This window comes from Metarhizium album, assembly GCF_000804445.1.
Source record: "Metarhizium album ARSEF 1941 chromosome Unknown scaffold_11, whole genome shotgun sequence".
NCBI classification, from domain to species: Eukaryota; Fungi; Ascomycota; class Sordariomycetes; order Hypocreales; family Clavicipitaceae; genus Metarhizium; species Metarhizium album.
In genome coordinates this window covers 313,532-341,441 of record NW_024467585.1, presented here as the reverse complement: position 1 = coordinate 341,441, position 27,910 = coordinate 313,532, and the positions used below count along the sequence as shown (strand labels likewise).

General features: G+C 55.4%; 10 protein-coding genes across 10 annotated transcripts; 7 read left to right on the top strand and 3 right to left on the bottom strand.

Annotated features, from left to right (window-relative positions):
• Positions 1 to 42: 42 nt before the first annotated feature.
• MAM_04834 (proteasome regulatory particle subunit Rpt2) lies at positions 43 to 2,291 on the top strand (the record flags this gene model as incomplete). Its single annotated transcript, XM_040823632.1, has 5 exons — positions 43 to 45; positions 98 to 154; positions 209 to 1,015; positions 1,107 to 1,599; positions 1,942 to 2,291. The coding sequence occupies 5 exons, from the start codon at positions 43 to 45 to the stop codon at positions 2,289 to 2,291; spliced, it is 1,710 nt and encodes a 569-aa protein (XP_040678303.1).
• An 863-nt stretch (positions 2,292 to 3,154) lies between these two features.
• Positions 3,155 to 5,794, bottom strand: MAM_04833 (endoglucanase; the record flags this gene model as incomplete). The annotated part of the gene is made up of 6 exons (XM_040823631.1): positions 3,155 to 4,722; positions 4,775 to 4,855; positions 4,939 to 4,978; positions 5,047 to 5,135; positions 5,252 to 5,353; positions 5,467 to 5,794. The coding sequence occupies 6 exons, from the start codon at positions 5,792 to 5,794 to the stop codon at positions 3,155 to 3,157; spliced, it is 2,208 nt and encodes a 735-aa protein (XP_040678302.1).
• A 1,736-nt stretch (positions 5,795 to 7,530) lies between these two features.
• On the top strand, positions 7,531 to 8,739 carry MAM_04832 (DUF500 domain protein; the record flags this gene model as incomplete). Its single annotated transcript, XM_040823630.1, has 1 exon — positions 7,531 to 8,739. The coding sequence occupies one exon, from the start codon at positions 7,531 to 7,533 to the stop codon at positions 8,737 to 8,739; it is 1,209 nt and encodes a 402-aa protein (XP_040678301.1).
• Positions 8,740 to 10,956: 2,217 nt separating this feature from the next.
• On the top strand, positions 10,957 to 11,448 carry MAM_04831 (uncharacterized protein; the record flags this gene model as incomplete). The annotated part of the gene is made up of 1 exon (XM_040823629.1): positions 10,957 to 11,448. The coding sequence occupies one exon, from the start codon at positions 10,957 to 10,959 to the stop codon at positions 11,446 to 11,448; it is 492 nt and encodes a 163-aa protein (XP_040678300.1).
• Positions 11,449 to 13,079: 1,631 nt separating this feature from the next.
• On the top strand, positions 13,080 to 13,814 carry MAM_04830 (glutathione-s-transferase theta, gst; the record flags this gene model as incomplete). Its single annotated transcript, XM_040823628.1, has 2 exons — positions 13,080 to 13,289; positions 13,359 to 13,814. The coding sequence occupies 2 exons, from the start codon at positions 13,080 to 13,082 to the stop codon at positions 13,812 to 13,814; spliced, it is 666 nt and encodes a 221-aa protein (XP_040678299.1).
• Positions 13,815 to 14,075: 261 nt separating this feature from the next.
• On the bottom strand, positions 14,076 to 15,919 carry MAM_04829 (phosphatidic acid phosphatase beta; the record flags this gene model as incomplete). Its single annotated transcript, XM_040823627.1, has 3 exons — positions 14,076 to 15,035; positions 15,101 to 15,331; positions 15,839 to 15,919. 3 exons carry the CDS (start codon positions 15,917 to 15,919, stop codon positions 14,076 to 14,078), a joined length of 1,272 nt encoding a protein of 423 aa, XP_040678298.1.
• Positions 15,920 to 16,352: 433 nt separating this feature from the next.
• Positions 16,353 to 18,011, bottom strand: MAM_04828 (beta-1,3-glucanosyltransferase; the record flags this gene model as incomplete). The annotated part of the gene is made up of 2 exons (XM_040823626.1): positions 16,353 to 17,846; positions 17,928 to 18,011. The coding sequence occupies 2 exons, from the start codon at positions 18,009 to 18,011 to the stop codon at positions 16,353 to 16,355; spliced, it is 1,578 nt and encodes a 525-aa protein (XP_040678297.1).
• Positions 18,012 to 20,627: 2,616 nt separating this feature from the next.
• On the top strand, positions 20,628 to 21,198 carry MAM_04827 (uncharacterized protein; the record flags this gene model as incomplete). The annotated part of the gene is made up of 2 exons (XM_040823625.1): positions 20,628 to 20,675; positions 20,743 to 21,198. 2 exons carry the CDS (start codon positions 20,628 to 20,630, stop codon positions 21,196 to 21,198), a joined length of 504 nt encoding a protein of 167 aa, XP_040678296.1.
• A 1,251-nt stretch (positions 21,199 to 22,449) lies between these two features.
• On the top strand, positions 22,450 to 24,428 carry MAM_04826 (ATP-binding cassette sub-family F member 2; the record flags this gene model as incomplete). The annotated part of the gene is made up of 3 exons (XM_040823624.1): positions 22,450 to 23,037; positions 23,099 to 24,240; positions 24,302 to 24,428. The coding sequence occupies 3 exons, from the start codon at positions 22,450 to 22,452 to the stop codon at positions 24,426 to 24,428; spliced, it is 1,857 nt and encodes a 618-aa protein (XP_040678295.1).
• Positions 24,429 to 27,224: 2,796 nt separating this feature from the next.
• Positions 27,225 to 27,794, top strand: MAM_04825 (uncharacterized protein; the record flags this gene model as incomplete). Its single annotated transcript, XM_040823623.1, has 1 exon — positions 27,225 to 27,794. One exon carries the CDS (start codon positions 27,225 to 27,227, stop codon positions 27,792 to 27,794), a length of 570 nt encoding a protein of 189 aa, XP_040678294.1.
• Between the last annotated feature and the right edge of the window lie 116 nt (positions 27,795 to 27,910).

Below are 27,910 nucleotides of genomic sequence, written 5' to 3'. Positions count from 1 at the left end.
CATATAATCGATTCAAAAGCTCTACGAGCTTGATCCGCGAAGATGGTAAGCTGAAGTGGCATCATCTCCGTACCGTTGCTGACATTTGATGAAACAGGGTCAAGGTCAATCCGGCATGGGAGGTGGTGACGGCCGTGACGAAAAAGACAAGAAGGTACGTTGTATTTGCGTCTTGTGCACGTTTCTCCTTTTAACAACATATGTATAGAAGGACAAGCCCAAGTACGAGCCTCCCCCAAGGCCCACGACTCGAGTTGGTCGCAAGAAGAGAAAGGCCGGTGGTACTAGCGCCGCCGCCAAGCTGCCAGCCATCTACCCTACCAGCAGATGCAAGCTCCGACTACTGCGAATGCAAAGGATCCATGACCACCTCCTTTTGGAGGAGGAGTACGTCGAAAACCAAGAGCGACTGCGAAAGGCCAAGGCGGCCAAGGAGGGAGCCGCTGTCGGACCAGATGCCGACGTAGACAGACTAGCCGACGAGCGGGGGCGAGTAGACGATATGCGAGGAAGTCCAATGGGCGTTGGAACACTGGAAGAGCTTATTGATGACGATCATGCGATCGTTAGCAGCACCACCGGCCCAGAATATTATGTCAGCATCATGAGCTTCGTCGACAAGGACCTCCTCGAGCCGGGTGCAAGTGTCTTGCTGCACCATAAGACTGTCAGCATCGTCGGTGTCCTCACAGATGACACCGATCCCATTGTCAGCGTCATGAAACTCGACAAGGCTCCAACAGAATCGTACGCAGATATCGGTGGTTTGGAGTCCCAGATCCAGGAAGTCAGAGAATCAGTTGAGTTGCCACTGCTCCACCCCGAGCTGTATGAAGAGATGGGCATCAAGCCGCCAAAGGGCGTCATTCTCTATGGTGCTCCTGGAACGGGAAAGACGTTACTCGCCAAGGCCGTCGCCAATCAGACGTCCGCCACCTTCCTTCGCATTGTTGGCAGTGAGCTGATCCAGAAATACTTGGGTGATGGTCCTCGCTTGGTTAGACAGCTCTTCCAGGTATGTTGCTTGGAATGACAGGGGGTTCCCCCCGTACTTGTTTTCTTGTTTTTTTCTTTTTCTTTTTTTTAGCATCGACTAACAACAGCAGGTTGCGGGTGAAAATGCACCTTCAATTGTATTCATTGACGAAATCGATGCTATTGGCACAAAGCGTTACGAATCAACGTCTGGAGGTGAACGAGAAGTGCAGCGAACCATGTTGGAGCTTCTCAACCAGCTCGATGGTTTCGACGACCGTGGCGATGTCAAGGTCATCATGGCAACCAACAAGATCGATACGTTGGATCCTGCCCTGATCCGACCAGGACGTATTGACCGCAAGATTTTGTTTGAGAACCCCGACCAAAACACCAAGAGAAAGATCTTCACCCTGCACACATCCAAGATGAACTTGAACGATGACGTCGACCTGGAAGAGTTCATCTCGCAAAAGGACGATCTCTCCGGCGCAGACATCAAGGCAATTTGCTCGGAAGCTGGTATGATGGCTCTACGAGAGCGGCGCATGCGCGTACAAATGGCGGATTTCCGTTCTGCCAGGGAGCGTGTGTTGCGTACTAAGCAGGAGGGCGAGCCTGAGGGTCTGTACTTGTAATGTAATATTGTGTATAGGTTCGGGAGTTTCCACAGTTGAGGAAGACAATAGAGTCCGTTGGCACTTCCTGGACCTGCCGTTTGCTCGGAATGACGACGGTGGACAATGACGCCAAGTGATGCTCCCGTGACGCGTCGATATACCAGCGCGGAGCTTATTCTTCTCTGCATTCATTCAATCTTTACTAATGAGTGACTGTGCTTTCCCGACACCGCGAGCGCCCCTTGCTCTCGGGGAGACCAAGTACACGCTCGACGACGTCGACGGACCACGGCACTCTCGACCAAGTCAAAGCCTTTTCGGCATCTATAATACAAATCATGTCCAGCCCCCCCACGATCAGGTCGTTCCACTCCCTGGCCCGGCCGCTCCCTAATCCTCCGCCTTGACGTCCTCGGGCCCGACAAGGCCCCCCTGCTTCCCGTTGCCCTGCAGCCGCTGCGCGGGTTCGCGTTCGCCAGACACCGCCCGCCGGTAGAGCCACCTCGCGACGAGGAAACCGCCCACGGCCCAGGCGCACACCAGGACGGCAACAGACGACGTCAGCAGCAGCGTGGGAACGAGGACGAGCAGCGCAACGCCGATCCAGAACAGCGCAAAGACGACGGCGGCGCTGAGGCCGAACGCGACGGTGCAGAGGCAGACGGTGGCGAACAGGAGGAGCGGGAAGAAAGATAGCAGCGCTTGCGCGACGAGAAATGACTTGCCGGCAGGGACGAGGTGTTAGCTGTTTTTCTTTTTCTTTTTCGTTTCATCATCATCATCATCATCACAGGGCTGGCGACGAGACTGGTACTCACCAGGAGAATGGGTCGTGTTGACGCAAACGCCGAGACGGTCTCGTACGCACGCTGGCGCGACGACGGGGGGATGGCCCTGTCCACGGAGCGCCGGAGGCACGAGGACGCGCCTGCGGCCGGTTTTGCCACGGCGGTCGAGACGGCCCCGTTGTTGGGGGTGGTGTTGGTTTCCACTGCGGCGGGCATGACGGTTTGTTGCCGGGTTTGGCGGGCTGGTTCTTGGCTTCCTGGCCTCTTGGGCGTGGACTGTTTACGAAGAAACGTCGAGGTGGGAGGCAGGGCTATGGCGACGCGATGCGGTGATGGCAGTGAGAGCTGGGAGGTTGAAGTCTGGACTCTGGCGCTCCTTGTCACTCAGGCGAGAGCTGAGCTTTTGGTTGGAGCTCGCCATTGCCATCCCCGCAAGGAAGGTGTGATGACGCATGAGACATGTTTGGATGAACATTGCATGGAGGGTCGAGTCTACAGAGTACACAGGTAGAGAGTGGAATTTTCGATGACTGTCTGCGTACTGCTTGCTATTTGTCAGGGAATGAAAGTTTATTTGCCCGTGCTGCAAGGTACTAGATAAGTAGCGTGTACCTGGGCATGCACGGTGAGGGTACGGTATCGGGTACTCAAGTACTCCGCGGGCCTCGAGGTTGGCCAGGTACGTACCCAAGCACGCAGTAAACATGCGTCGGGTCTGATATCGAGCGTCGAGACCCGGGTTCACCATCATAACTTACCTTGCCCAGCGACCTACACCTGGCTGGAGACATCCGCAATGAGCGTCCCCCACGACCCTCCATAGCCGTCCTTGCCGCCGTTTCCAAACTCGTCGCCACTCGGCAGCCTCATGGCCTCGGCGGTATTGGGCCCCGAAGTGTACCCGTGCAGGTTCCCGTTGCTCACCGTGTTCTGAATATAGTTCATCAGGCCCTGGTCCACGCCCGTCAACGACCTAAAGTTCCAGCTGCCCGCAGCATAGTGGTATATGCCGCTGTTGCGGCCGACGTAGTACTGCGCGAGGCCCATCCGGCACACGTCATCGCCGCCGCCGCACCATGAGAAGTCGGGATCCGAAGCAGTGGCGTTGAAGGGCCGTCCTGGCAGCGGCGCTCCGTGGGAGCCCTGGTTGTAGTTGGTCTCGCTTTGGAAGAGCGAGACGAAGACGTTGGCGGCGTTGTGCAGGCTCAGCTGGTACAGCCAGTTGTGCTCTGATCCAAGGCCCGTGATCCACGTTCCTGCGGTGGCCTCGATGAGAACTCCTCCCTTGACCGCCGTGCGGATGCCCTTGTTGCTGTCGTCGCTGGCGTGATCCGCTACCCAGGACCAGAAGTTGTCCACGTACGCCGATGACCCGGCCGCGAGGTGTAGCCCGAGGTAGGCGGCGCGGCAGTTGGCTTCGCTGCTGCAGCTGACCGATGTGTCGCAGGTGCCGCCAATGGTGTTGAGTGAGTTGAGCACGGCTACGTCGCCCGGTCTGTCGCCCGCCATGTTGATTCGCAGGAGAATGGCCCCGGGCAGCGCTTCGTTGACGGTGAAGCGAACGTCTTGGATGCGCGCCGTGCCCCTTTGGCCCGGTGAGCTGCCGACTTGCACGACCGGTCTGGGGCTCGACTCGGACGAGAAGGCGCTGCCTGATGCAGAAATCGTGGACCAAGCTTCCCCGTACAACTCGGTGCCGGGGGGTACGGTGACGGTCGACGTGACTCTGTAGATGCCGAACGGCAGGTATGCAATCTTTCCCTGACTGGCTGCCGTGTTGAGAGCGCCCTGCAGCGCCGCCGTATCATCGGCGGAACCATCTCCGTGCAGATTGAAGCCTCCGTTCTGCTTCATGTCTTTGAGGTTCACAACATCCGAGGCCGTCCTTTCCGCATACTGCGGCGCATTGATTACAGGATACCTACCACCTGGAGCAAGGGCCGCCGGTCTCGAGACTGGCTTCGGAGTCGGGTCTGATTGGTAAATTGGGTTGGCGCCTCGAGTGTTGCCGTAAATGTACGTCCCCAAGCTCGTCACTCCGCCGACTTTGACGCTACCCCCGACAGTGACCATGTTGGAGTTGGTGGTGTCCTTGGAGATGTTCTCAAGCATGAAGTTGGGGAAGTCGACCCGGCTGGTGAAGAAGTCGCCCGAGTTGATGCTCTGCCCGTCGACGACGGCGACCCAGGCGTTGCCCGAGTTGACGACGATGCAGTTGCCGACGGTGTTACACACCGGCGCAAATATACTGATTGTGAAGCCGCTGTCGATCAGAATGCCGGTTGTGCATTTGTTAAATGTCATGCCCTTGATTTGTCCCTGTTGGTGGCCTGTCGATACTGCATCAGCCGGCACAGATCAGAATCTTGCCGCTATCATCACCACGCTTACCTCTCCAATGCAAGCCAACGTTGCCAAAGTTGAACTGCACACCAGAAACCGAGATTGTCGAACCTCCGCCCATAACAATGCCTATATACATAAATATATGTATGAAAACTGCATTAGCAGACGGTCGCGCTGTGGAATTCTAGCTAGGGGTTGAGGTCCGTTACCAGTATGGGCACCCTGAGGCATGTTGATCTTCACATTTACCTGGGCATCAGAGTTAGCTGATAGAGCCGTACATTAGTTGATACTAGGTCATCCATGTACAAACACACCAGCGCGCAGTTCTGAGCAACAGCCCAGCTCAAAGCTGTGAAACTTGCACTGCCCGAGTTTGCCGTAGTATCCAGGATAACGTTCTTGACTGCGAGTTTGTCAGCGGCTCTCTTCCCTTCGTAACGGGACATGAAGGATAGTTCGTCTCACTCATCACTGAGAAATGCGTCTCTCCGCCGGATCCGCCACACGGACGATCCGTACCGTCTCCCTGACCACCCACGATGAGGTAGTTGCCGTTGAATCCAGCGCTAGGTTTGATAACGGGCGGCCTGGAGGCATCGCCGATGATCACGGTGTCGGTGTCTAGAAATAGCGTGGAGGAAAGCGTATATGTTCCTGCAGAAGCTTGTCAGAACTCGCCCCGCTCTCTGGTAGGTGGTGAAACAGCATCACCAGGCTCTCTAGAGGTTATTTACCCGGCGCCAAGTAAATCACTCGTGGTTGGCCGGCAAGCCAACAGTTGTCTCGCTGACCGCCACTCGGTCCATCCGAGTAGAGTGCGTCAATGAGGCCCTGAGAGTCGCCAGAGTTGACAGCCTTGTAGACGGGGTAGGTGTAATTAGGCTGTCCGGCACCGTTGACCAGATTCGGCACATATCCTCTCACAGGACCTGAAGTATGGTCCAGATTCGGCAGAAACCATGATGAACCGGCTTGTCTCGTGCCAAGCTCGGCAGACGGGAGACGTGACGACGAGCAGGGAAACGACAGGGCTGCAAAGCCCAGCAATGACGAGGACTTCATATTGTGGTATATAGCTATGACCACGACTTCGACATACAGTTGCCCATGGTCTTGCCTTGCTTCCCCAGGTCGGGCGGCTTGCTTGTGTTTTTGTAACTCTGTTGCCAACTGAGCTGCCTCCACAGGTCAACCCGCCCTGCCTGCCTGGGTCGCGGAAACTCAAATCAGAGTTCCGAGGTTGTTACTCGTGGCGCGCTCACAGAGTAGCAGCGTTTTTGCCCTACCGAGTGTGCGTCTGACCACCAAAATTGCCAGACATCTGCATCTATCCAGGGCGCAAATCCCATGCTTGTGCTTGAACAACTATGCGCCAAAGCACTTGTCAACCGAAGCGGTTCGTGGAAAAACCGGTTTCATACATAATTGACGCATCCGCAATAATAATACGTGCCCCTTATTTTAGAGTCCTTGTTTATTCACATCGGGCCGAGCATCGAGAGCGATGGAGACGTCACCTTCCTGATTGAGCCAGGCGAGTTCCGCCAGCCAACCACATCGTTTGGGGAAACAGTAAAGATGTTGCTAAGCATATGATCGTGTCATCCGAATTTCTTTGCAGGCTGAATGTTGGAGTCGTCCCGGTTGGCTAGACCCCCAAGGACCAGGCTGGTGACGTGCAGCATCTCACCATGCTGTGGTATTGCTGGTGGCCAAACTGATAAGCCGTCGTTGAGCTGGAGCATCACAGCGGCCGGTGGTAGCTGGGCGTATCCGACCATGTTCTAACAAACACTTGCTCGATAATACTGATTATGATCAAGAGCGCTTTCAGTAATTCGAATCTGACATCATGGCTTCTCCGCCACTGCTCCGAGCTTGAGTATTCGTCCTCGGAGTGTGAAGCCAACTCCAAATGAACTGTCGTCAAGGACCCGCGACGTCTGCTTCCAGGACATGCTGCTGGATTTGGTGACCAAACTCGAGACATGAGGCACTTTGCGTGTTTGTAATGAAGTAATGCGAAGGAATCTGGCAAGATGGCGATGATCCCACGCACCTCAAGTGTCCTCCCTTCCGTCAATTAGTACTGGTATGGTTGTCCGATGTGCCAAGCCGCAAGTGTCACGAGAGAATGTGTTGCAAGGCGTCGTGTCTCCTGTTCTCCAAGGTGTGCGATGGCGAGTTTGAGAAGCGATAGCCACGAGACACATGGAAAAGTAAGCCAGTACCTTCCCCACCTTGGACACCTAAACTGTCGAGGCAGGCGACAGTTGGCTGCTTCGCTCCTGCCTGTTCGCAACTCGGGCGCGTTCGTCCTCGGCCTTCGCGCCATGCCTCGCGGCCACGGAAGACGAGGCGGCCTTTCACCTCGTCGTCCACGCGTCACACTCGCCTCAAGGTCTCAAAGGTCAGACACGGCCAGGGATACATCCGTACCACGCTGTCTAAAAGCCAATGAGCTCAGCCACTAGACACCCACGAAGACGCCCCGGGACCCATAGCTCCGTCGCGGTATGGAAGTCGACGGGGGTTGACGGGGATTGTCGCTGTTTGGCATCCGCGTTGCGACGACATCGCGGCTTAGGGCCGAGTGAGCGAGGACGCCGCACCACTGCAGCGAGGGACTGAGATATAAAATGCTGGTGCAGTCGTCGGTTGGAAGATCAGGACAGAAGTTAGTTATACCGCAGAGATAAGTAGCGCCTGCATCGCCAACCAGCCAACACCACATCACCATATAACTACTACACACCCGGATTTCACGACTTCCATACACCGCCAGCTACAGTTACACAATGACTGCCTACAGCATCAAGAGTGACAATGGCGGCAACGCCACCCACAACGACCGAGCCGGTCAACAGCAACAGCCTCCTGCCTACACACCTTCTCCCACTGGTCTCACGCCCAGCTCAACCTTCGACGCCAACATGCATGCCCATGCCCCCGACTACAACACTTCGTCTGCTCCTACTCCTCGAAAGCCCAGCGCTTTTGGACAGAAATTCCACTCCATCACCAGCAAGGCTGGCTGGCCGTTGAACAAGGCCGCCAATGTCATTGGCGCCGAGGGCTGGTGGCCTACCAGCATGCAGAAGGAGTGCGGCAAGGCTGCTCGTATTCTTCACTCTTTCACCAGTATGTCACATCCCTTTTCAGACGAGTATACCACCGGGACGTCCCTGATTCCTGATTCCGCAGGCCTCGGTGTTCCTCAGCCCCCCAAGGCAAACGGCCCCATTCACCCTACTGGCATCACCAAGAAGTCCATGGTCAAGATCCCGGATGCCGTCTTGAGAAGCTGTGCCGGTCTCGCCATCTTCAACGTCATCCGTGCCGGTGCCTTCCATGGCTCTCTCGCCGCTGGTTCCGGTCTTGTTGTCGCCCGCCGCCCCGATGGCACCTGGTCGCCCCCCTCATCATTCGTCGTTTCCACTGTTGGTGCCGGCTTCATGCTCGGTCTCGACATTTACGACTGTGTCTGTGTCCTCAACACCCCGGCTCAGGTCAATGCTTTCACCAACCCGCGTGTATCCCTTGGCGGTGACGCCTCCATCGCCATTGGGCCCATCGGCACCGGTGCCAGCGTTGACGCCGCCCTCAGCAAGACCGTCCGACCCATGTGGAGCTACATGAAGAGCCGTGGTCTCTGGGCCGGCGTCCAGATCGACGGCACCATCATTGTCAGCCGTGCCGACGCCAACTCCGTCTTCTACAATGAGCGCGGCATCTCGGCCAAGAAAATCCTGCTCGGCGATGTTGCGTGGCCCTTGGGCGCCAAGCCCCTGTTTGAGGTCCTCAAGGCCATCGAGGGCCGCCCTGACTTTGACCACACTGTCGTCCAGGAAGTAGGCCGCCTGCCTTCTCCTGGAGACACTGTTTTCGATGAGAACCGCGCGCCTACTGCTGTTGAGCACGAGGACCGTGGGCCGCAGCCGGAGGCACTTCATGATGACGAGTCCATACTGGACGAGAAGGAGAGGCTTAAGCGAGCCGGCTACTAAAGTCTAAGATGCAGGCGAGAGACCCGCCTTTGTTTGCATATACCGGAGTAACGAGGATTTGTTTTCCCGCTGGTCCAAGTGTCAATGGTTTCTTTTGTTAATGGCAAGTTCTTGACGAGCCGACAGCCTGTACGATCTAGTCTGGGCGGGATTGAATTTTCTTGATGAGTTTTCGTATCAATTGCGAACATGACTTGAATTGTTTAGCGTTTGCCTTTGAGGGCTGTGAGTGAAGGCGAGGCAACTTGTGATGCGCTTCTAGGCCTGCTGACCTACACCCAAGTGAATGACCGAGTTGGCGGCAAGCCATGAAGCCATCCACGTCTTACTGACAGCCATTCTCGCCATGGGATCAATGTTTTATGTGCTCACTGGCGGATTGTTCTGACAATCTCCTACGCTCCCCAGATTCAGAAGCACCAATCTCCTTGGTGCCAACAGGTGACTCGACATGACACGCGTCAAGATTATCAGATAAAGCGCCGGGAACACACGAACACCCACGAGAGACGGTCCGGCGACTGTCACTCCAGGACGCCGACAGCGGGTCCCGTTCTTCCTTCTTGGTGACGCCCTCACACAAGCCTGCCAAACTTCCGATTCCCTCACGTCGCAGCCATTACCGCCAAAAACGCATGGACTGGCGCGTGGAGGCACATTCTGACACTTGATCCCCCCCCTTGTTAACTGCCTTCAATTCCAGGGGTGCATATATGTCCGGGTCGGCTGGCAGATGCGACACGGGAGCGTCCAGGCCACCATCATGTGTATATCCGCCGCAATCTCGTCCTAATGACGTACAGCTTTGCGCAATTGGCTCGGATACATCGCATTTGGCACGGCGCGCGCTGCAAAAGACGCACCCAGTTAACATGAGTCCTGAGCCGTGAGTATATGGGTGTTGGCCGCACGATGGAGAACGCACCGACAGGTAAGGCAAACAGCCTTTACCTTCAGTGGCCCATTTCCTTGTCTTTGGCCTTTTCGGTCAACATGTTTGAGTGCTGCCGGTCGGTGCGACACTGACCGTCTCCGATCGAGCCGCAGGGACGACTAGGTGACTGCGCGACTGCGCGACAGCCTCAAAGATCTGATGTAAGCCGTCAGCTGACTTCCACTTGAAGGTAGCAGTGACAGGATAGCCCATGGCCTCAAGTTGAGCTCGTCGGATCCATTTTGTGAGAGAAGAAAAAGCTGATGCTGCTACCAGCACGATGTTTCTATCGAATTGTTTGCGCCCAGAGATGTTGGAGGTGGAGTGTCAGTAAGCGGTTAAACACCGGTTTGCCGTTTGATTACTCCGTGTCGGGTCATTTCTTCCGGTATTCCGTCGACACGGGCTACATTTTCTTCAAGTCCATGCCTCGCCGACTATCAAATCACTCGGCAGAAGAGGGTCAAACAGGGACGTGACTCAGTGGCCATCCGATTCTGGCGCCACTCAGCATCAGGCCGCCGGGCAAGCCAGAACCAAGGCGGCCGGGATGCTGGCATCCAATTCAAAGACCCTCGCCAGGGTTCAGGCGAATCGAAATGGGGTCTCAAAATACTACAGGTGTCAAACTGATCCGTTGGGATCGTAAAGCATCACATGATGGTAGGATTTCTAAGGATCTCAAGTGGGAATCCGAAAGGTAGTAAGCCACTCGATGCTCATATTTAGACACTGGACCAGAGAAAGACTGACCTGTGTTTGAGGCGCCAATGGTGACAATGCAAGTCTAGCCCGAAAATTGCCCCATAGAGTTCACAATAGGCAGGGCTGAAGTCGTGGCGGCCCGCGGCATTGTCTGACTGCCGTAGCAAACAGCAATAAAACGAGCTCGAAGAAGCAATGCTTCCAAGTTTGTGCATCTCAGCCTCAGCTACCCCGTGGAATAGGGCTGCGCTAAGCTTGCCACGCTGTGCTGGCAAGCTGTCAAACGTCGCCGCGTCGGCGCCTCATGCTACAGCTTCTGCTGGGTCAACATCAAATGGTCGAATGAGGTTGAAGCTGACAATCATCACCAAGGCTGAAGTGCGTGCCGGTTTCCCGCTGCCCTCCCGGAACAACACGCAGCCCGAAATTACGGATTCAGCTGTCGAGCATCTCAACGGAGTAGGTTGGCAAATTTGGAGGAATCATCTCGGAGGTCGCAGGTCTTTTTATACGTCCCGGCCCCGAGACGGGCTTCTCCTTGGCCATTTGCTCATCTGGCCATCGTCTTCATCACCAAAATGGCGTACGAAATGACCAGCCCGCAGGACCAAACGATTGTGCAGCAGCAATGTGTTCCCGCGAGACAAGGCATGTCGCGCTGGTGGCCAATCTCCTTCTTCATTGCGGCCATCATCTTCTTCATCATTGGGGGAGGTCTCATGGGCGCATGGGTTTCTAGCTACGACGGCTTGGGCTACTACACCGATGGCAATTGGTACGGGGCCATCGCCTGTTTCGTGATTGCCAGTCTGCTCAAGTTGACCGCCTGGGTTCTTCTCATCATTTGGTGCGTGAAGGGGAGGAACCGCGCCCAGTCGTCGACAACGGTCACCTACGTCAACCCGCCGCCCGTGAACAACGTGTATGCCGCCGTACCGACACAGACGGCAGCGCAGAATTATTTCCAGCAACCTCATAATGCAGATCCGATGAAATCACAGACGGCTGCTCCGGTGTATCAGAATATCGAGCCTGGTGCGATGCAGCATGGGGAGACGGCGCGGTATTGAGGTAGTTGTGGCAACGCTTCCACAACGCCATTCTGTGCTCAGTGCGGTGGCAAGGTTTTCTGAGCCGGTCGGTAACGGCTGCACTTTCAAACGTTCTGAGCGCATGATATGAAGGGGACGTTGTGATGTTGGGGAATTAGGTCGGATATCAATGACCCTTTCGTACGGGGCATTAGTCGGAGAGACTTGGCAACGGTGACTCGACAATCTGTTAAGCGGTGTCGAACATGACGGAGGTTACGCATGCCAATCCGTATTGGACTTGGAACGGTTGGACACGGAGATCAGTCTGGTTTTGGATGAATGACGACGAGGACAGCCTAGCATTATCTGCGAGTTATGGCATCAAGTCAATTATACCGCCTACCATTTGTCATAACGACTTAATGTCACAAGTAGTGAGGGGGGAAAGGCCTCGCATTGATTTCATAGCCAAGGTTGTGGCTGTGAAAATGAATATTGCTATTCACGGCTCCAATCCTCGGTGCCTCTTGTCGTTTTGACTCTTATTCTCCGTGCTCCGTTTAGACGTCGCGAGTAGAGTCGGGTTTCGACTTTCGACAAGCTAACATGATCCGACCGACTTCCGCCTCCCGAGCTCTAGGCCGAAGATGAGAGACAAAAGCAAGCGCCCGTCTCGATTCCCGCTTGGAGCGGTTGTTTCAGCCATGCATGGGGAAATGAAGCACCAGACTTTATTCCTTTGCCGCGAGCAACAACACAATAAACACTACGGCCTAGAAAAGACGCAACTGCATCCACGGCGAGACACTAATGATACATGAATAAAGTATAACTTGCAATCTAGCGCCATCACGACTACCACTCCCCAGCATTTGCCGGGATCATGTATCCACGACTAGGCGGATGACGACAAACGGACCAACGCAATTAGGATGAATAGGGGTGACGATTTATCCGGCCGCCCCATGGCATACTTGACTACACGTCTTGTTAGCTGCTTGTGCCGGAACCACCCAAGACCTGCAGCAGCACACGTATCTCCCGCCTAACCCTAACCCTGTCTGGCTATCATCGGCGAGCGACTCGCGGCGACACGAAAACGGCGAGACCAAGCGATGAGGACCAAATGGACCCTACCTTTCCCAATTGTGGTGGTTCGTTGCTGTGTCTGCGCGGCCCGAGCGCGACCTTGAAACCTTGTAGCCGTCGTCATCTCCATCTCCCCCCTCCGCCGTGGCATCATGAACCCCGCAACACGAGATGGCTAGAGCCAGCCATCGGCAACTTCTCGTGCCGAGCTGGCGTTGAATTTATAATCAGCACCGCGGCCGATCGGAAAGCTACTCGGCTTGGTCCACAGGCCATGGCTAGATGCCCTCTTCGCTGGCTGGCTCCAAGCCCGCCCTCGGAGCTTCCGTGGACAGGACAGGACCCAATCGAGACCGGTTAGCTCTGCTATCCGCCCTCTCGTACAGTTCAACCGCAACCGTCCAAGCGCAAAAGAGAAGGAGGGAAATACATATACGCACGTGTGCCTCCCGGCTCTGGAACCCAAATCCGCCGGCTCTCGATCCCACAACCTCGCCAACCTCAAACACAAGCTCAAACCCCGAAAAGCTCACCGAGTAAAGCATCCATCACCGGTGCCAGTGCCCCCCCAGAAAGAGATGGCCGACCTCAAGCCCATGACCCTCCACTCCCACGCGGCCGGCCCCAACCCGTGGAAAGTCGCCCTCATCCTCGAGGAGCTCGGCCTCCCCTACAAGAACGAGTTCCTCGACTTCAAGCAAGTCAAGCAGGAGCCCTTCATCTCGCTCAACCCCAACGGCCGCGTCCCCGCCCTCGAGGACCCCAACACGGACATTACCCTCTGGGAGGTGAGGAGAAGAAGAAGACGAAGAAGACGACCCCTCATCCCGTGCTCGTGCTAAGAAATGACCTCGCAGTCCGGCGCCATCATCGACTACCTCGTCGACACGTACGACACGGCCAACAAGCTGCAGTACGCGAGCACGCGGGAAAAGTACCAGACCCGCGTGTGGGCGCACTTCCAGATGTCGGGCCAGGGCCCGTACTTCGGCCAGCTCATCTGGTTCTCGCGGTACCACCCGGAGAAGATCCAGTCCGCCGTGGACCGGTACGCCAGCGAGGTCCGCCGCGTGACGGGCGTCATCGACGCGCACCTCAAGAAGCACAAGACGGCGTACCTGGTCGGCGACAAGGTGACGTACGCCGACCTCATGTTCGTCCCGTGGGCCGTGGCCGTGTCCAGCATCGCCGGCGACCTGCTGGACCTGTCGGGCTTTGACGCCTACGACGCCTGGATGGACAAGTTGAAGGGCCGGCCGTCGACGGCAAAGATCCTCAAGGAGCGGGAGGCGGCCATGGCTGCTGGCCACTAGGGGCGGGGGACATGGGCATCCGAGACATGGAGGTGCCGCGTGGTCAGTGGTTGGGTTCAACATAAGAGAAGGCTACGAAAGAAGTCGGATTGATACACCGAGATATACCGGGACGGTGAGGGCCTTGTTCTTGACCAGACGAGCGAAGAGAAAGAAGGTACATGAAAAGAAAGGGCAAGGCTCCAACTAGGGGTACAAACATGCAGTGTCCTCCATCCATAGTAATCAGGGTACGCACTCAGAATGCCCTCGACGAAGCTCTCATACACCAAGCCCATCGACCCTGTTATACAACGCCCGCCTTTTCGGCCTGCCCTCGACAGCCGTCTCCCCTGCATAGGTGCTTGCTCCCATAGGGTAGCGTGTCCAAAATCCACGCCGCTCACCCTCACCCGGCTCACTTGAGCCGTCCATGCCGACTCCCCACCCGACGCTACGCGTGACTGTCTGCGTGACGATATCGCAGTCGTACGCGAAAGGCTCAGTCTCTCGCAGCGGCAAATGGTTAAACCGCCAGTCCAGCACGGCAGCATACGTACACCGGTACGAGGCGACGGCCGTCACGGTGCCGATCATCGATCCGCCAACGATGTCGTACCAGTTGTGCGCCGCGTCAATAGTGAGCGAGCACGCCATCGTCACCGCCACAAGCAGCGGCGCCATGACGAGACCCAGCTTCCAAAACGCCGGCTTGTGGTCCGCCCAGACCTTCAGCTTCGCGTTCAACCACAGCAGCAAAAACACAAAGCCGGCAAAGGCAGCAGTCGAATGGCCACTCGGAAATGACGTCACGGCGTCTTTGAGTCGCGAGGCGTTGGTCTGCGTGCATATGTCCGTCGTGTACATGACTTGCTGGAACCCAACCGCGTTCAGTCCCGACCTGTTGTGTGTCTCTGCCAGGGAAACGTCCGGCCGGCACACGTCCAGAAAGTACGGCCGGAATCCGCCGATGAGCTGCTTGATGACCACGTGGAAGAAGGTGCCGAGCGTCACGGCCCACAGCGTGCCCATGATGGCATTGCTAGCGTCCCAGGCCGACTTGACTTGGATCTGGGCGACGAGGTAGACGAGCACGGGGCCCAGGATGGAGGCCGCCCCCAAGACCCATGCCGGCACAATCCAGCCGCGGTAAGGGTAGGCCCATTCGGGGTACACGATGTCCCCTGAGCCGTCGAACGTGATGGGAAAGGTTCGCACTCCCCTGTTCGGGGCGTGATATATCTGCAAGAGTCTCGTGTCAGCCAGGCACGGGATAAGTTGGAGCGAGGGCTCGTGGCGGCACGTACGCCGAAACTCAGGCCACCCACAGCTAGCATAACAAGAACATCAAGACCATTTAGTCGAATCCACTCTCTTGAGAATGCTCTCAAGTCATGGAGGAATGAGGGCCGATCAAGTGACACCGAGTCTGCCCCGTCAGTCTGCGGCACGGACGGCATAGCTGGCCGCTCGTCGTGTAGGGACGTTTTAAGCGATGACGACGTGCGTGTAGGGGATACTCGGCAGTACAGCAGCTTCTGACGTGAAAGTTAAGTTAGTACTTGGAAAAGATGTTGGCGATGAATATTCGAGTTTGTCGGTTGCCGTGTGACGTCAAGTCGGGGATGAACGCCATGCAAACGTCATGTGACAATGGCAACAACAAGGCGCCGCTCGTGAGAAGAAAAAAATTAAGATAAAAATAAAAAATAAAAATAAAAATAAAAAGACACGTTCAATCGATTGCTTCCCCCGCATCAAGTCAAAGCTTCCGACATTGCATACAGCATTTATCAGAACTACGTACGTTCTATCTAGGTTGTCACCTCAGCACCTGCGAGCCCTGGACTGCCGCATTGCATTCCATTACCTTGATTCCTCCTGCTTCTTTATCCCGTATGTCCAACAATTCCTATACTTGAGTGCACATTTATCCCCGTGCCCCTGGGCCCGGCCACAGTTTGAGCAAGGTTTCTGCAACGTCATCAGCTCGCAGCCCGGCGGCGCTCCGACCCTAGTTCGAGTCACGGCCTCTTCTTGCGTACCGCGGTTTCCTTTGCGACGTCAGCAGTCGCGGGTGCCAGCTTCTCCTCCGAACTTGTGCTTCGTTTGGATGAGTCTGCCATGGTCGATACACTGCCTTGGGCGAAGGTGCAACGGTGCTGGAGTCCAAGACGTCTTGCTCCGTACCGAGTACGTTGATGTTGATGAAACGTCGGTGGCTGAGGGTACGTCGCTGGTGACTATGCCGTGTAACAAGCATCTGCAGATGATCTCCCGGTCTGTACGGAGTACGTCTGTCTGTGCGGGGCGCGCGGCTGTCGGACAATGTGTCAAGAGTGGCGTCACCCCAAGGCATTGGACGTGGACCACGTGCGCACGTCTTTGAAGAAATGGTTCAATTTATTTCTATTGTGCTGCCAACAGCAGGCAGCATTCAACGATGCTTGGTACAAAATGGTCCAAAGACGACAGCTTAACGAGTACCAGAATCACACACCATCCACGCCCACGCCCTGGTGACAACCTCCGCCAAGGCGTGCATGTACATGACACGAGTTACAGAGCAACCATGCCAGCACCAACGCAGAGGGCCACCAACATGTAGAGGCCAATGGAAAAGTCACCAATAGCCAAGACGTGGGCAACCGGAGCGCCATGAACGGCGAAACTGTCGTCAGTGTCCATGGCTGTAGCGCCCTTCTTGTCGGCGTCGCTGCTGGCCTTGGCCAAGGCGGCGGTGCAGGAACGCTCCGACTTGGCACTCTGGATGTGGACAGAGCCACCAAAGTTGCAAGCATCCTTTGCCTTCTTTTGCTTGTTGTAATGACCATCGACAACAACGGCAAGCTTCTCCCTGGCGCTGCACATGCTGAAGATGCCGTATCTGCCAGTGGTGGCATTGCCGTCGATAGAAGCGCAAATTTCAGGAGATTCTCCGCAGATGTACCCAAAGATGTCACTGGTTCGCTTGGCGGAGATGTCCGAGTTGCCGACACAACCTCTGGTGTCAAACGCGCAATAGCAGAGACTCTTGTCGGGGGTACGAGGGAGACGCTTGTTAGCCCGCCAGTTGTCGGCCAACTCGGGGCACTCGTTCGCCTTGCCCCCAGGCGTGTAGTCGGAAATTTCCATCGTCTTGGGCTTGGCCTCGTTGAGCTTCTTCTTCAGGGCGTAAAAGGCCTTGAGCTTGGTGGCCTTGCCGTTGGAGACCTCGACCAGGCCATAGTCGTTGGCTTCCTGGTGGTACATGTAGACGAAACCGCCACTGAAGACTCTGGTCATGTCCTCGGAGTAGAGAGCCGTGGTTTCGTGGAAAAAACGGTTGGCGCCGCCGCCGACGGTGTTGCAACCGTACTCGGCAAACATGACGGGGACAGTGTAGTTCTCGAATAACTTGGATAGCTGATCGTAGCCAGACTGCCGTATGGAGCTCTTTCCGCACCAAGAGTAGACATTGATGCCAAAAAAGTCCGTGCCGTCGTCGCAAGCGAAGTATTGAACCAGAGGTTCGAGGATATCTGGATCATGGTTGGCAGCGACGCCGACAAACAGCTGTCTCGTAATCTTCTTGTTGTTCTTGATGTAGGCCCTCATGTCTCGGATAGCGGCTTTGACGTAGGCAGAAGCTTCAGTGTTGTTCTTGGAGTTGGAGACCTCGTTGCCGGCAATGAAGCCGATCACATTGTCGTACTGGGACATGGTATCAATGACGGCAGTGAAATGTTCATACAGGTCTATGTCCCAGTGAGGATCATCACGGTTGATTGATTTGCCAGGCACACCGATATCGATGATGACATAAAGGCCAAGGTCCCGGAACACCCTCATGCATGCATCGTGGTTTGCCGCGGGATCGCTGCCGTAGAATCGGAGAGTACTGGCGCCGGCCTCCTTGAGAATAGGGCCGTCGCGCTTGCAAGCCAGCTCATCAGCACCGGAGTCGATAAAATTCCCTGAAGCGGTGGTAGAAGCTCCGGGACTGAATTCCTGCTGGTAAGCGATGCCCTTTATGTAGAACTGGGTTCCGTTTTGGTAGAAAAACTTGGAACCCTGTACGGAAGCAACTGCCATTGTCAGGAACCCAGTGCTTTCGTATCAGAGGAAAAGCAACAAGAGATGCTGTGAACGGACCTTGGCAATGATGGGCTGAAATTCGGCGGCCACGGCGCTCCCTGCGATGGCAAGGAGGCCCCAAGAAAGGTTAGCAAGACCCATGGGGATGTGATTCAGATGCTGCTAATGCTAAGGCTTGTTCTCGACGTAGAAAGCAATTGCAAGTATATGATAAAACAAGAGAAAAGACTTCTTGGCAATTAAGTTCAAGGAGAGTCAAGAATGTGATTCGAATTTGAGTTGGCGCGCGATGCACGATAAAGCAGTGCCAGTAACAAACGAAGCGGCCAACCTCTATTGGTAAAAATTAGACACGTATCAATGAAAACAAGACTGTGATGATGACGATGATGGAGAAGACATCACAAAGCAAAAAAAAAACAAAAAAAAAACAATAAAGGGTAAAAGAGTGTGGTTTGAGCCGCAGCCATGGTGGAAGAAGAGACGAGAGGGCAACAGCCGGACGAGAAGAGGGACAGCCAGGGCCCAGGGGTCCGGCGACGAGCTTGATTGGCTCAGGCCTCCATGTTCAGCGGGCTGACTATTTTATTTTACCTTGTCCACCAAATAAAGATGAAGATTCGGCAACAGGCGGAAGGCGGAAGGCGGAAGGCGTCAACGAGACGGCATCACATTTCACACCGGCCACTTGCCGGTTCCATGGCCCCAGTGGAGACTGGAGACCGGCAACGGTCAGATCTGGGCCCAGCGCTGGACCCGCCCTGGACCACGCCCTGGACACACACATCTGCCCGTCCTGTCAGAGAGGACACGATCTCGACGACGGTTGAACCGAGGCCGCATCAATGTTGAATGCTGTTGCTGTTGCTACTTCCGCGCCCGACTCTCCTTCACACCTGGATTACGCGTCAACCAAAGTCATCGGCCTTGTCCCCGGGCTCCTCGAGCGGCCAAGCCAGGATCGCAGCCAAGTCACTGGTCACTGGTCACTGGGCACTGGACGGCGAGCTTTTTAATAAGAAGAGAGGGACTGCCGGGGCAACTCTCCTTTCTTGGCTTCTTCCGCCAAGCAGCCCATGGCAAGGTCTTGAAATTTCGGCCAAGAGGCCAAGTACTCATCTTCATTCAAAATACCAAGTTAATTTCATCCCTCTAGCTGACTTGGCTTTGTCGGGCCTGTTGGCCAGCTCTGTCGATTCTTCCATGCCCATTGTCAAGCAACAAACTACCAGGCCGTGGTCCCAGACTCCCAGGCGCGTCATTTCCTCAAGCGCCGGACGGGCTGGACCATCACCGCCCCCGGATCTTGCAGTAAGCGGTCCCAACGCCGTACAAAACATAGTCCCACATACGGTGTGTTGTATGGATAACGCTGCTGGGGTGAGGCTGTCGAGGATGTTGAGGGTCGCGATAGTAGCGTCCGTCGTCATATACAAGTCGTCCCATTTTCGCGCCTGTGTGCGTGTTTGTGTTTGTAGAGGTGGCTGTACTCGTTCATCAGAATGCTGCTTCGATCCGCGACGTGTCCAAGTTGGACAATTGCGGGCATTGTCCAACTCTCCAGCCTTCGAGATGGTATCACATGTGATTTATATAATAGTTCCTTCCGGCATGCCTTTGCTCTTTCCAAGTAATGATATTGCTGGAACCGTCACGAGGTGGCCGCTTCAGGGCGTCACGCGCCGAGAACTGGTGGCGTGCCACAACATTGGAGACACCAGTAAGACAATATTGAAGACAACTGACCGCTGCACTCGGACCGTTGCGCGCTCCTTGGACGGTTCCACGTTTTCTTCGTCTTCGTCTTGTCAGTTGAGAATCACCAGCAGACCAACCTCGATAAACGTGACCGCCGTACTTGAGAATTTTCGGCCAGAGTCCGTCTGTCGTGGCAAATGGCTGTCACGGACCCTGGTCAAGTCGACGGCTCTTTCCTCACGTGCCGGCCGTTCTTCTTGCGCTTTGACGGCGGCGGCTGCTGCCATGTTCTCATTGCTAATCGTGCCAACATGTCGAGACGTCGAGCTCCGCTCCAATCAGCCACGAGCTTCATCATCGTCTTTGGCCGCCTTTCATCTCACCGTAGCGTTGGCCGGTCTTTTCCCCATAATTCTTTTCCCGGCTACAGCATCTGTTGCGCCTGCCCTCGTGCTGGAACATTTTGAACCACAATTCCATGACGTCGTCCGAACGCGGCCACGCCCACCACACCAAATCGAGTATTCGCCGCAATGAAATGGTTTCGGACACGGGCGGATTCGAGTTGTGTCGGACATTGTTGGAAATTGTACCACTAATGTTGCAGATTCGCCAGTTGCTGGCTCACACACATGTTCGACTATAAAGTGCGTCATGCCAGAGCCAGTCGCCGCCGGGAAGTTCGTCCGAGAAATTCCTCATCAAATATTTTAACAAGACGTTATCGGGTCGTCCAATCCCTTTTCGCATCTCTTCAAATGAATCATACTTCCTCCCTGTGGGGTACACATGCTCGCAGAGTCTGGCGATGATGTAATTAGGCGTTTTGGGGGCATCTTGACCAACAAGCAGCTTGGCCATGTGAGAATCTTCTCCGCCGGCGATGGTGATGATGCGCCATGATGTCATGCCAAAAGACTGCTCTAGTAGCCAGATAAATGGGGAGCTCCTGAATAAATCACGAGACGTATATCATCATGTGCAAACGCTCAACGAGGCACCATATCGACAAGTTCTAAACACACAGCATCACTGCATCTGGTCCTCGTTTTTTCCACCATGTCTTCGGCTCAAACTCGTCGCGGTGCGCCTAGTGCAGGAACCAAGGTAATTCATCATCGGCGAGACAAGTGGAATTCCGCAATTTGATTCACTCAGAGCTAAGCGGTCTCAGGTCAATCTAGGGAAAGACGCCCCCGTCACGCGCGAGGCTGCCGGCAGAGTCCCAGACGATTCCCTAGCAGCCGAATCATACAGAGCCGGCGGTGAATTCGCCAAGAACCGTGATGCCGAGCCCGGAAAGGCTCCCGCCGGGGTCGACCCTTACTTGGATGAGCGCAATTCCAACGCTGAACCTGCGCCGTCATACGTCAGCAGCCAATACGTCAAGTATAAAGGCGGCCCTCGGGGCAAGAATCTGAAGGAGGGCGGGTTTGACCACCAAAAGGTACAGGATGGCATTCAAAAGGCATTCAACTCGGAGCCCGGTTCGATCGACGACCCGGGCAGGCTTGCCGAAGTCACCTTTGAGCAATACGACGCAGCAACTCCGCGGATGGCGGGGACGAGGGATGTTGGTTTGAAGACGGGGACGGCATATGACGGCCTAGATCGAGACGTTGATGCCTAGTCTGATCATTGTAATTCGGTGCCTATTCACTATCGAACAATATAGTTAGTAATCTCTGTTTTTGAGCTTTTTTAAAAAAAAATTCCAGCATCTCCAGTGAAAAGTCAGTACGTTTCTTCCGTCCTCGGCTGAGCGATTGTAACAGGAGCACAAAGCCAGACTTGTTCACAACGCATTTTTAGTCTCATCTGCTGCCTGGCGCCATAGCAACACAACACGAATAAATTTATGCAAAAGATGCAGCGTCTAGATAGCGGCGTTGCCATGCAGCAAGTCTCCCCTAAACTGAGGATTCCACGAAAAGTAAAAGGAGCGCAGCACCCTCCCGCAATGCTCTGTGTGTGTCGGTGAGAGCATATTCATCTGCTTGTCGTGAGCCGGCAAATTGCGGCCCTCACGGCAAGGACCCTCTTGTCTGCGACAGCAATATAATTATTTTTTACCCTCTGCTGTCCTGACTTGAATGAATGATAGACAGACAGTTTGCTCACTGCTGAATTCTACGGTCCTGCAAAATACTGGCGGTCAAATTACAAACATGCCACCCGCGGGCAACGGTAGGCCAGCTATACCAATCGCTGTAGGGTAGGTAGGAAGCTTGGTACGTGGCAAAATTTTTTTTATCAGAATCTTATCAGGCAGAGAACGGAAGGCACAAAAATGACGTCAAGCCAGCATCTGCCCATCCACCAAAATCACAAAAAGATGCTGCAATGAATAAGTGCAACCAGAAGTACGGATCGTCGGAATGATGGCGATGATGGTTCCATCGGACCTCACGCTGCGATAGAGCCACATGGAGAGCAGCTCTTTTAGCCTTGCCTACCTCGAAACAAACTTCCGCCGCGGTGGCGACGGGTTCCGCCAGGGAAGGTATTTTGTGTGCCCTGTCTACCTGCCTTAGTCAGAGAGTCTTATCGAACCAAAAATTTCTGGCCGCGCCCCACCATGCAAAAACACACCCCGCCTCCATTTATCTTTTAGACGGCTCTTGCCAGCAAAGTCTACGTTCGGGCGTGCAACACTCTTGCCGCTTGGCTCATCATTTTTCTCTCCAGGACCAGATCACCCGTGTTTTCTGGTCGATTATTCGTGTTGCGGTAACCAAGTCACGCACGACGAACACAGCCATCGGATTCCTAACGTCCTTGAGCCCGACGACCTTCTCTTTGGCTGTTCTTTCTCTCTTTCTCTTTTTTCCCTTTTGAACCCACCGTTCCTCGTGGCTGTTTTCTATTTTTGACCGCCAATATGCCTTCTGCTTCCAAGGAAAAGAGACTCGCCAAGAAGGCTGCCGAGGGCAAAACCAAGGGCGCAAAGGGCGCCAAGGCAAAGGCCCAGGAACCCGAGCTCGATGCCAACGGCAATGTCATCCAAGACGATGTCCCCGCCACTTCTGGAGAGAAGTTGGACGAGGTGAAGCGTCTCGCTGAGCAGATGGACAAGCATGGCATCTCGGATCGAGTCACCACCGGCGTTTTGGCATCGACCCATGCTAGCAAGGATGTCAAGATTACCAGTACCAGCTTGGTGTTTCACGGCCGCGTCCTCATCACCGACTCGACTCTGGAATTGTCCTTCGGCCGCCGATACGGTCTCCTCGGTGAAAACGGTTGCGGAAAGAGCACACTTCTCAAAGCCATCGCTGCTCGGGAGTTCCCCATTCCCGAACACATTGATATATATCTTCTGAATGAGGGTGCTCCCCCCAGCGACCTCGGTGCTCTTGAATGGGTTGTCAAGGAAGCCGAAATGGAACTTGAGCGTCTTGACAAGCTTGCTGAGAAGCTACTTGAGGACGAGGGCCCCGAAAGCCCCGTTCTAATCGACCTTTACGACGTACGTGACCCCTCAAGACTATGCACCCTTGAACAATCTGCTAACCTACTCCGTCCCACAGCATATGGATAAGATGGATCCCTCGACCTTTGCCACTCGTGCCTCACTCATCCTGACTGGTCTGGGATTCAACAAGAAGACCATCCACAAGAAGACCAAGGACATGTCTGGTGGTTGGAGAATGCGTGTTGCTCTCGCCAAGGCCCTATTCGTGAAGCCTTCGCTGTTGCTGCTCGACGACCCAACCGCTCACTTGGATCTCGAGGCTTGCGTCTGGCTCGAAGAGTACCTCAAGAAGTGGGATCGTACCCTTGTTCTTGTTTCACACTCGATGGACTTCCTCAACGGCGTGTGCACCAATATGATTGATATGCGAGAAAGACTTCTCCAATACTATGGTGGTAACTACGACTCTTATCATAAGACCCGCGCCGAGAATGAGACGAACCAGATGAAAGCCTACACCAAGCAGCAAGAAGAAATTGCCCACATCAAAAAGTTTATTGCCAGCGCAGGTACCTACGCCAACTTGGTCAGACAGGCCAAGTCACGACAGAAGATTCTGGACAAGATGGAGGCTGACGGCTTCATTCAGCCCGTCACTCCCGACAAGGTCTTCACCTTTCGATTTGCTGACGTGGAAAAGTTGCCCCCTCCCGTTTTGTCGTTTGACAATGTCACCTTCTCTTATTCTGGAGACCCAGCTGATGACCTGTATCGCAACCTGGACCTTGGTTTCGACATGGACTCCCGGACCGCCCTTGTCGGCCCCAACGGCGTTGGCAAATCTACACTGCTGCGACTGATGACTGGCAAGCTATCACCCACCGGGGGCTCCGTCACCCGCCACACACATTTGAAGCTTGGCCTCTACTCGCAGCACAGTGCCGAGCAGCTGGATCTCACCAAGTCCGCTCTTGACTTTGTACGAGACAAGTACAAGGATAAGTCTCAGGATTACCAGTACTGGCGTCAGCAGCTTGGCCGATATGGGTTGACTGGTGATTCTCAGACTGCTCTGATGGGTACCCTCTCCGAGGGCCAGAAGAGCAGAATTGTCTTTGCCCTGCTGGCCATTGATGGTCCGAACATGCTTCTACTTGACGAGCCTACCAACGGTCTTGATATCCCTACTATTGACAGTCTGGCTGATGCCATCAACGCCTTTAGTGGCGGTGTTGTCGTCGTTTCCCACGACTTCCGGTATGTGCCAATTCTGCTTTGTTTCGAAAAAGGTTTGATTTGATGGCTGACTGCGCAACAGACTTTTGGATAAGATTGCCAAGCAGATTCTTGTTTGCGAGAACCAGACCATTCAGGCTTGGGACGGCACTATCGGCGACTACAAGAATTATCTGCGCAAGAAGATGATTTCAGCTGGTGCTGTGTAATTGACTTCCGTTTTGAGGATGGAAATAAGATTGAATATTTGGGCATAGACGGTACGATGAAAATGGCATGATGGGGTTTGCGACGACATGGGATAATAGCGGCGGGCGGCACTGTCATCAGGCATGACATGAACAGGAGTTGCCGCATAGACGCTGAGGCGTGGTCGCGATACCCTTTTAGATGCGAGTTGCATGCATTCATGACCAGATGTTTGTGTTATGGGATAGACTCGGCACATTTTCCAATTCTTTTCTTTTTTTTTTGGGTGGGGGGAGAGGAGGGGGCAGTCGAAGCTCCAACGCTCTGTTCAAGCAGCAGACATCGACACAAAAGAACTTGACTTTTTGCAACGTAATTGGTGGATACAGATTTGACGTGTACCAAAGAACCGAGTGACTTTTACACAATTTAGTCTGCGAGTAAGCGCTCTTGAAATTGTGGACTAGCCAACATTGAGACTGCATGGAGAGCCTGCTTGCTCTATTCGGAGTGCAGCCTCCCTGGCAGCGAGGATCAACCACATGGAGCCGTACTGCCTTTACCTTGGACACGAGACATCATCAACATGGGAGGAAGGAGGCTCTGGAGCCTTGGAAAGAAATCGGTGCGGCTGCGACCCACCCCGCCTTTCCTTCTCTTGTTTGAAGCCGCCGCCACCAACCACCACTGCATGGCTCAATCCTTGCGTGTTTGTTGGCGGGCTGGCGGGCATTGATGAGGATGGACGGACAGTCCAAGTGCGTCTCGAGCGAGCAAAGAGAGACTCTAGAGGGCCCCGTTGTCGGACGGATCCCGGACGGAGCACATGTTAGTTATTTTCTACCAATTGGAAAACAAAAAGATGACTGCAGCCCGCGCCGCTGCCACGTAGTAGTTACTAACTACTTACTCCGTACTGTGCCACGGCATGCGCGGGTGCTGTGTACGGGCCCCGGGGCTGTGCTGACAAAGTTTGAGTGTTGACATGCTCGGTACCCGGTACTCCCTAGCTACTCCGTACAGGTCCTTTCATCACGTCGTGGCGGACGTGGGCCCAGTGAGGCAGCCCTGTCTCTGGATGGCCTGTGGGCACTGGTCACGGTGCGGAGTGCCTGGCCGGGGAACTTGCATCCGCAGGACCGTACGGAGTACGGAGTAGCAAGTGGTAGCTGCCGCTGACAGATTCCGCATACCGCATACGTGCATGTCAGAGCCGAGGGCGACTGCTGATTGGCCGCAGGCTGGTTCCCGCGTCTGGTTCCCGCGTGGTCCTGGACAATGTCTCTGAAGACTGGTAGATACTGCGGCTGGGGTGCATGTTTGGTTTGATAAAGTCGGCGTGGCAGGGTGCGGGGAGGCATTTCACCGCGGGTCGCCGTGGCGGACGACAGTGTGTTCGTTGGCGTTGGCTTTTGAGGGGAGACGCCGGGTTCAAATGGGGGAAATTCCTGTCGGGCGTGCGAGTAGGAGTTTGCGTGGTTGTGGTTCCAGGACAAGGACAGGTCGAGGTTTTGGCTGATTGGAGGGAGGCGGGTCCCCCTTTCCGTCGGGGCTTTTTTTACTTTGGCAGTGTCCTGGCTCGTCCTGACTCCCGACTGCTGAGTCCTGAGGCCCCGAGGGACCAGGGTTGACTGTTTGCTGAGCGATGGGTCAACAATGCATATTTCAAGTCAAGTACGCAGTCCGCAGCGATTATTACTCTCGTAGCTTGCCGCCGCTTGCCGCCGCTTTCTGACGAACCTGGCGATTGTTATGCCGTGCATAACAGCCCGTCTTGGGTCTGGGTCCTGGGGTCCATAGGTCCCAGGTACGTACATCATCATCATCATCATCATCATCGTCATCGTCATCCTCAGCCTCATCTTCACTGCTCAGCCTGTACTGTGCATGCACTCCACGCTCCATCATCCCGTGCTGAGAGTACATCTGCGTAGTCCAGCAATGGTTCAAGGCCAACACGCCAGACTAGAATGCCCAGCTGGGCCCTGCTGCAGCATCATACGCCATCACGACTCGGCCTTGTGTGTAGTTTCTCTCTTGCGCTTGTCCCCCCTCACGTCTCCCGTCATTCCGTGGTCTCTCCCGCTCATCTCTACCGTGGGCCGTCAACGCCGTCATCGCCGCTTGCCCTGGTCCTTGCTGGGAAATCACATCTCAGGGAACTTTGCAGCATAGGACTCCGAACCTGAACATGCATTGAACACATTCCCGTCACCGGAACACCACGTCTGCCCTGTCAACCCGCCCTTGGCGCTCAAAAAAAAAAAAAAAAAAAAAGAAAAGTCAAATTTTGCTCCCCACCCCCCGTCTTTTGGCAATTGGCGAGGCCCATCCAGACACGACTTCTTGTGCGTGAGCACAAGGAATTTGCATCCTGCATTCGACCTGGGGTACTCCGTACTCGCTGCAGTCTGTATCCTGGGCCGAGACCGGGCTTGCGCCTCCACGCCGGGGGAGAAGAGCAGGCATCGTCGAATTCTCTGACCTGGCCAGATACCGACATAGATCCCTCACGCGCGACAACATCTGCCTTCTTTTTTGGCCCGTTCTCGCACGTGTGGGGTCGGCGCGCGAGACCAAACTTTTTTTTTTCCTTCAAGGAAACAAGGGGGGGGGAAAAGAGAAACAAGAAAGTTTCCACGGATCGTAGCTGGACAAGTCTTGATCGGTTACAGACCACGAGGCAAGATCCAAGGCGCCGCCTGCTTGTTGATCTGCCGTGCGTTGCGTGCATCTCTCTCGGCCAGTCAGGCTGTGCCACAGCCATAGAAGCCCTCGTGCGCGTCGGGAGCCTGGAGAGCATCGCAGCCGCTGGCATGAACAGCTTCCGGTCGACGGTGCCGCACCGGGCGCATGGCCATGGCAGAGGCGACGAGGCACTTGGCCACGAGCGCGACGAGGCCCAGGACGGCCGCGACGTGGCGGATGCAGGGAGCGCCGCGCACCGACACCTTGATTCAACCACGGCCAGCTTCCGCCTGCGCTCACCAGCCGTACCGATGGGCTCCGCCCACGTCCTCGCCCACGCCCACGCCCACGCCAACGCCAACGCCCACGCCAACTCGGCCTCTGCCTCTGCCTCTGCCTCTGCCTCTGCCTCGACCTTCCAGGCTCCTCCTCCCTTTTCATCTCCTGGCCGCAACACCACCGCCGGCATCAGCAACACGGGCAGCGGCCTTCATCACCGCAATCGCAACCACGACGCCGCCGCCAGCCCGCCCGTCCCCTCGCCCCCGAGGCTGTCGCCGCTGCTGCTCAACTCGGTCGCCCACCACCGCGGCAGACATCGTCACCGCGGCCACGCTGGCCACGCTCACGCCCGCTCCCACGGCCACGGCCACGGCTCTGCAGCCGCCGCTGCCGCCGGTATAGCATCGTCGCCCTGATGGCGTCCTCATCCTCGACATCCGCCGGCGCCGGGGCTCCTCCGCCGTTGCCTCCCCCGTCGACGTCGAATCCGTCCATGTCTAATACCCGCGATCATCGTCACCAGCACGGAGCA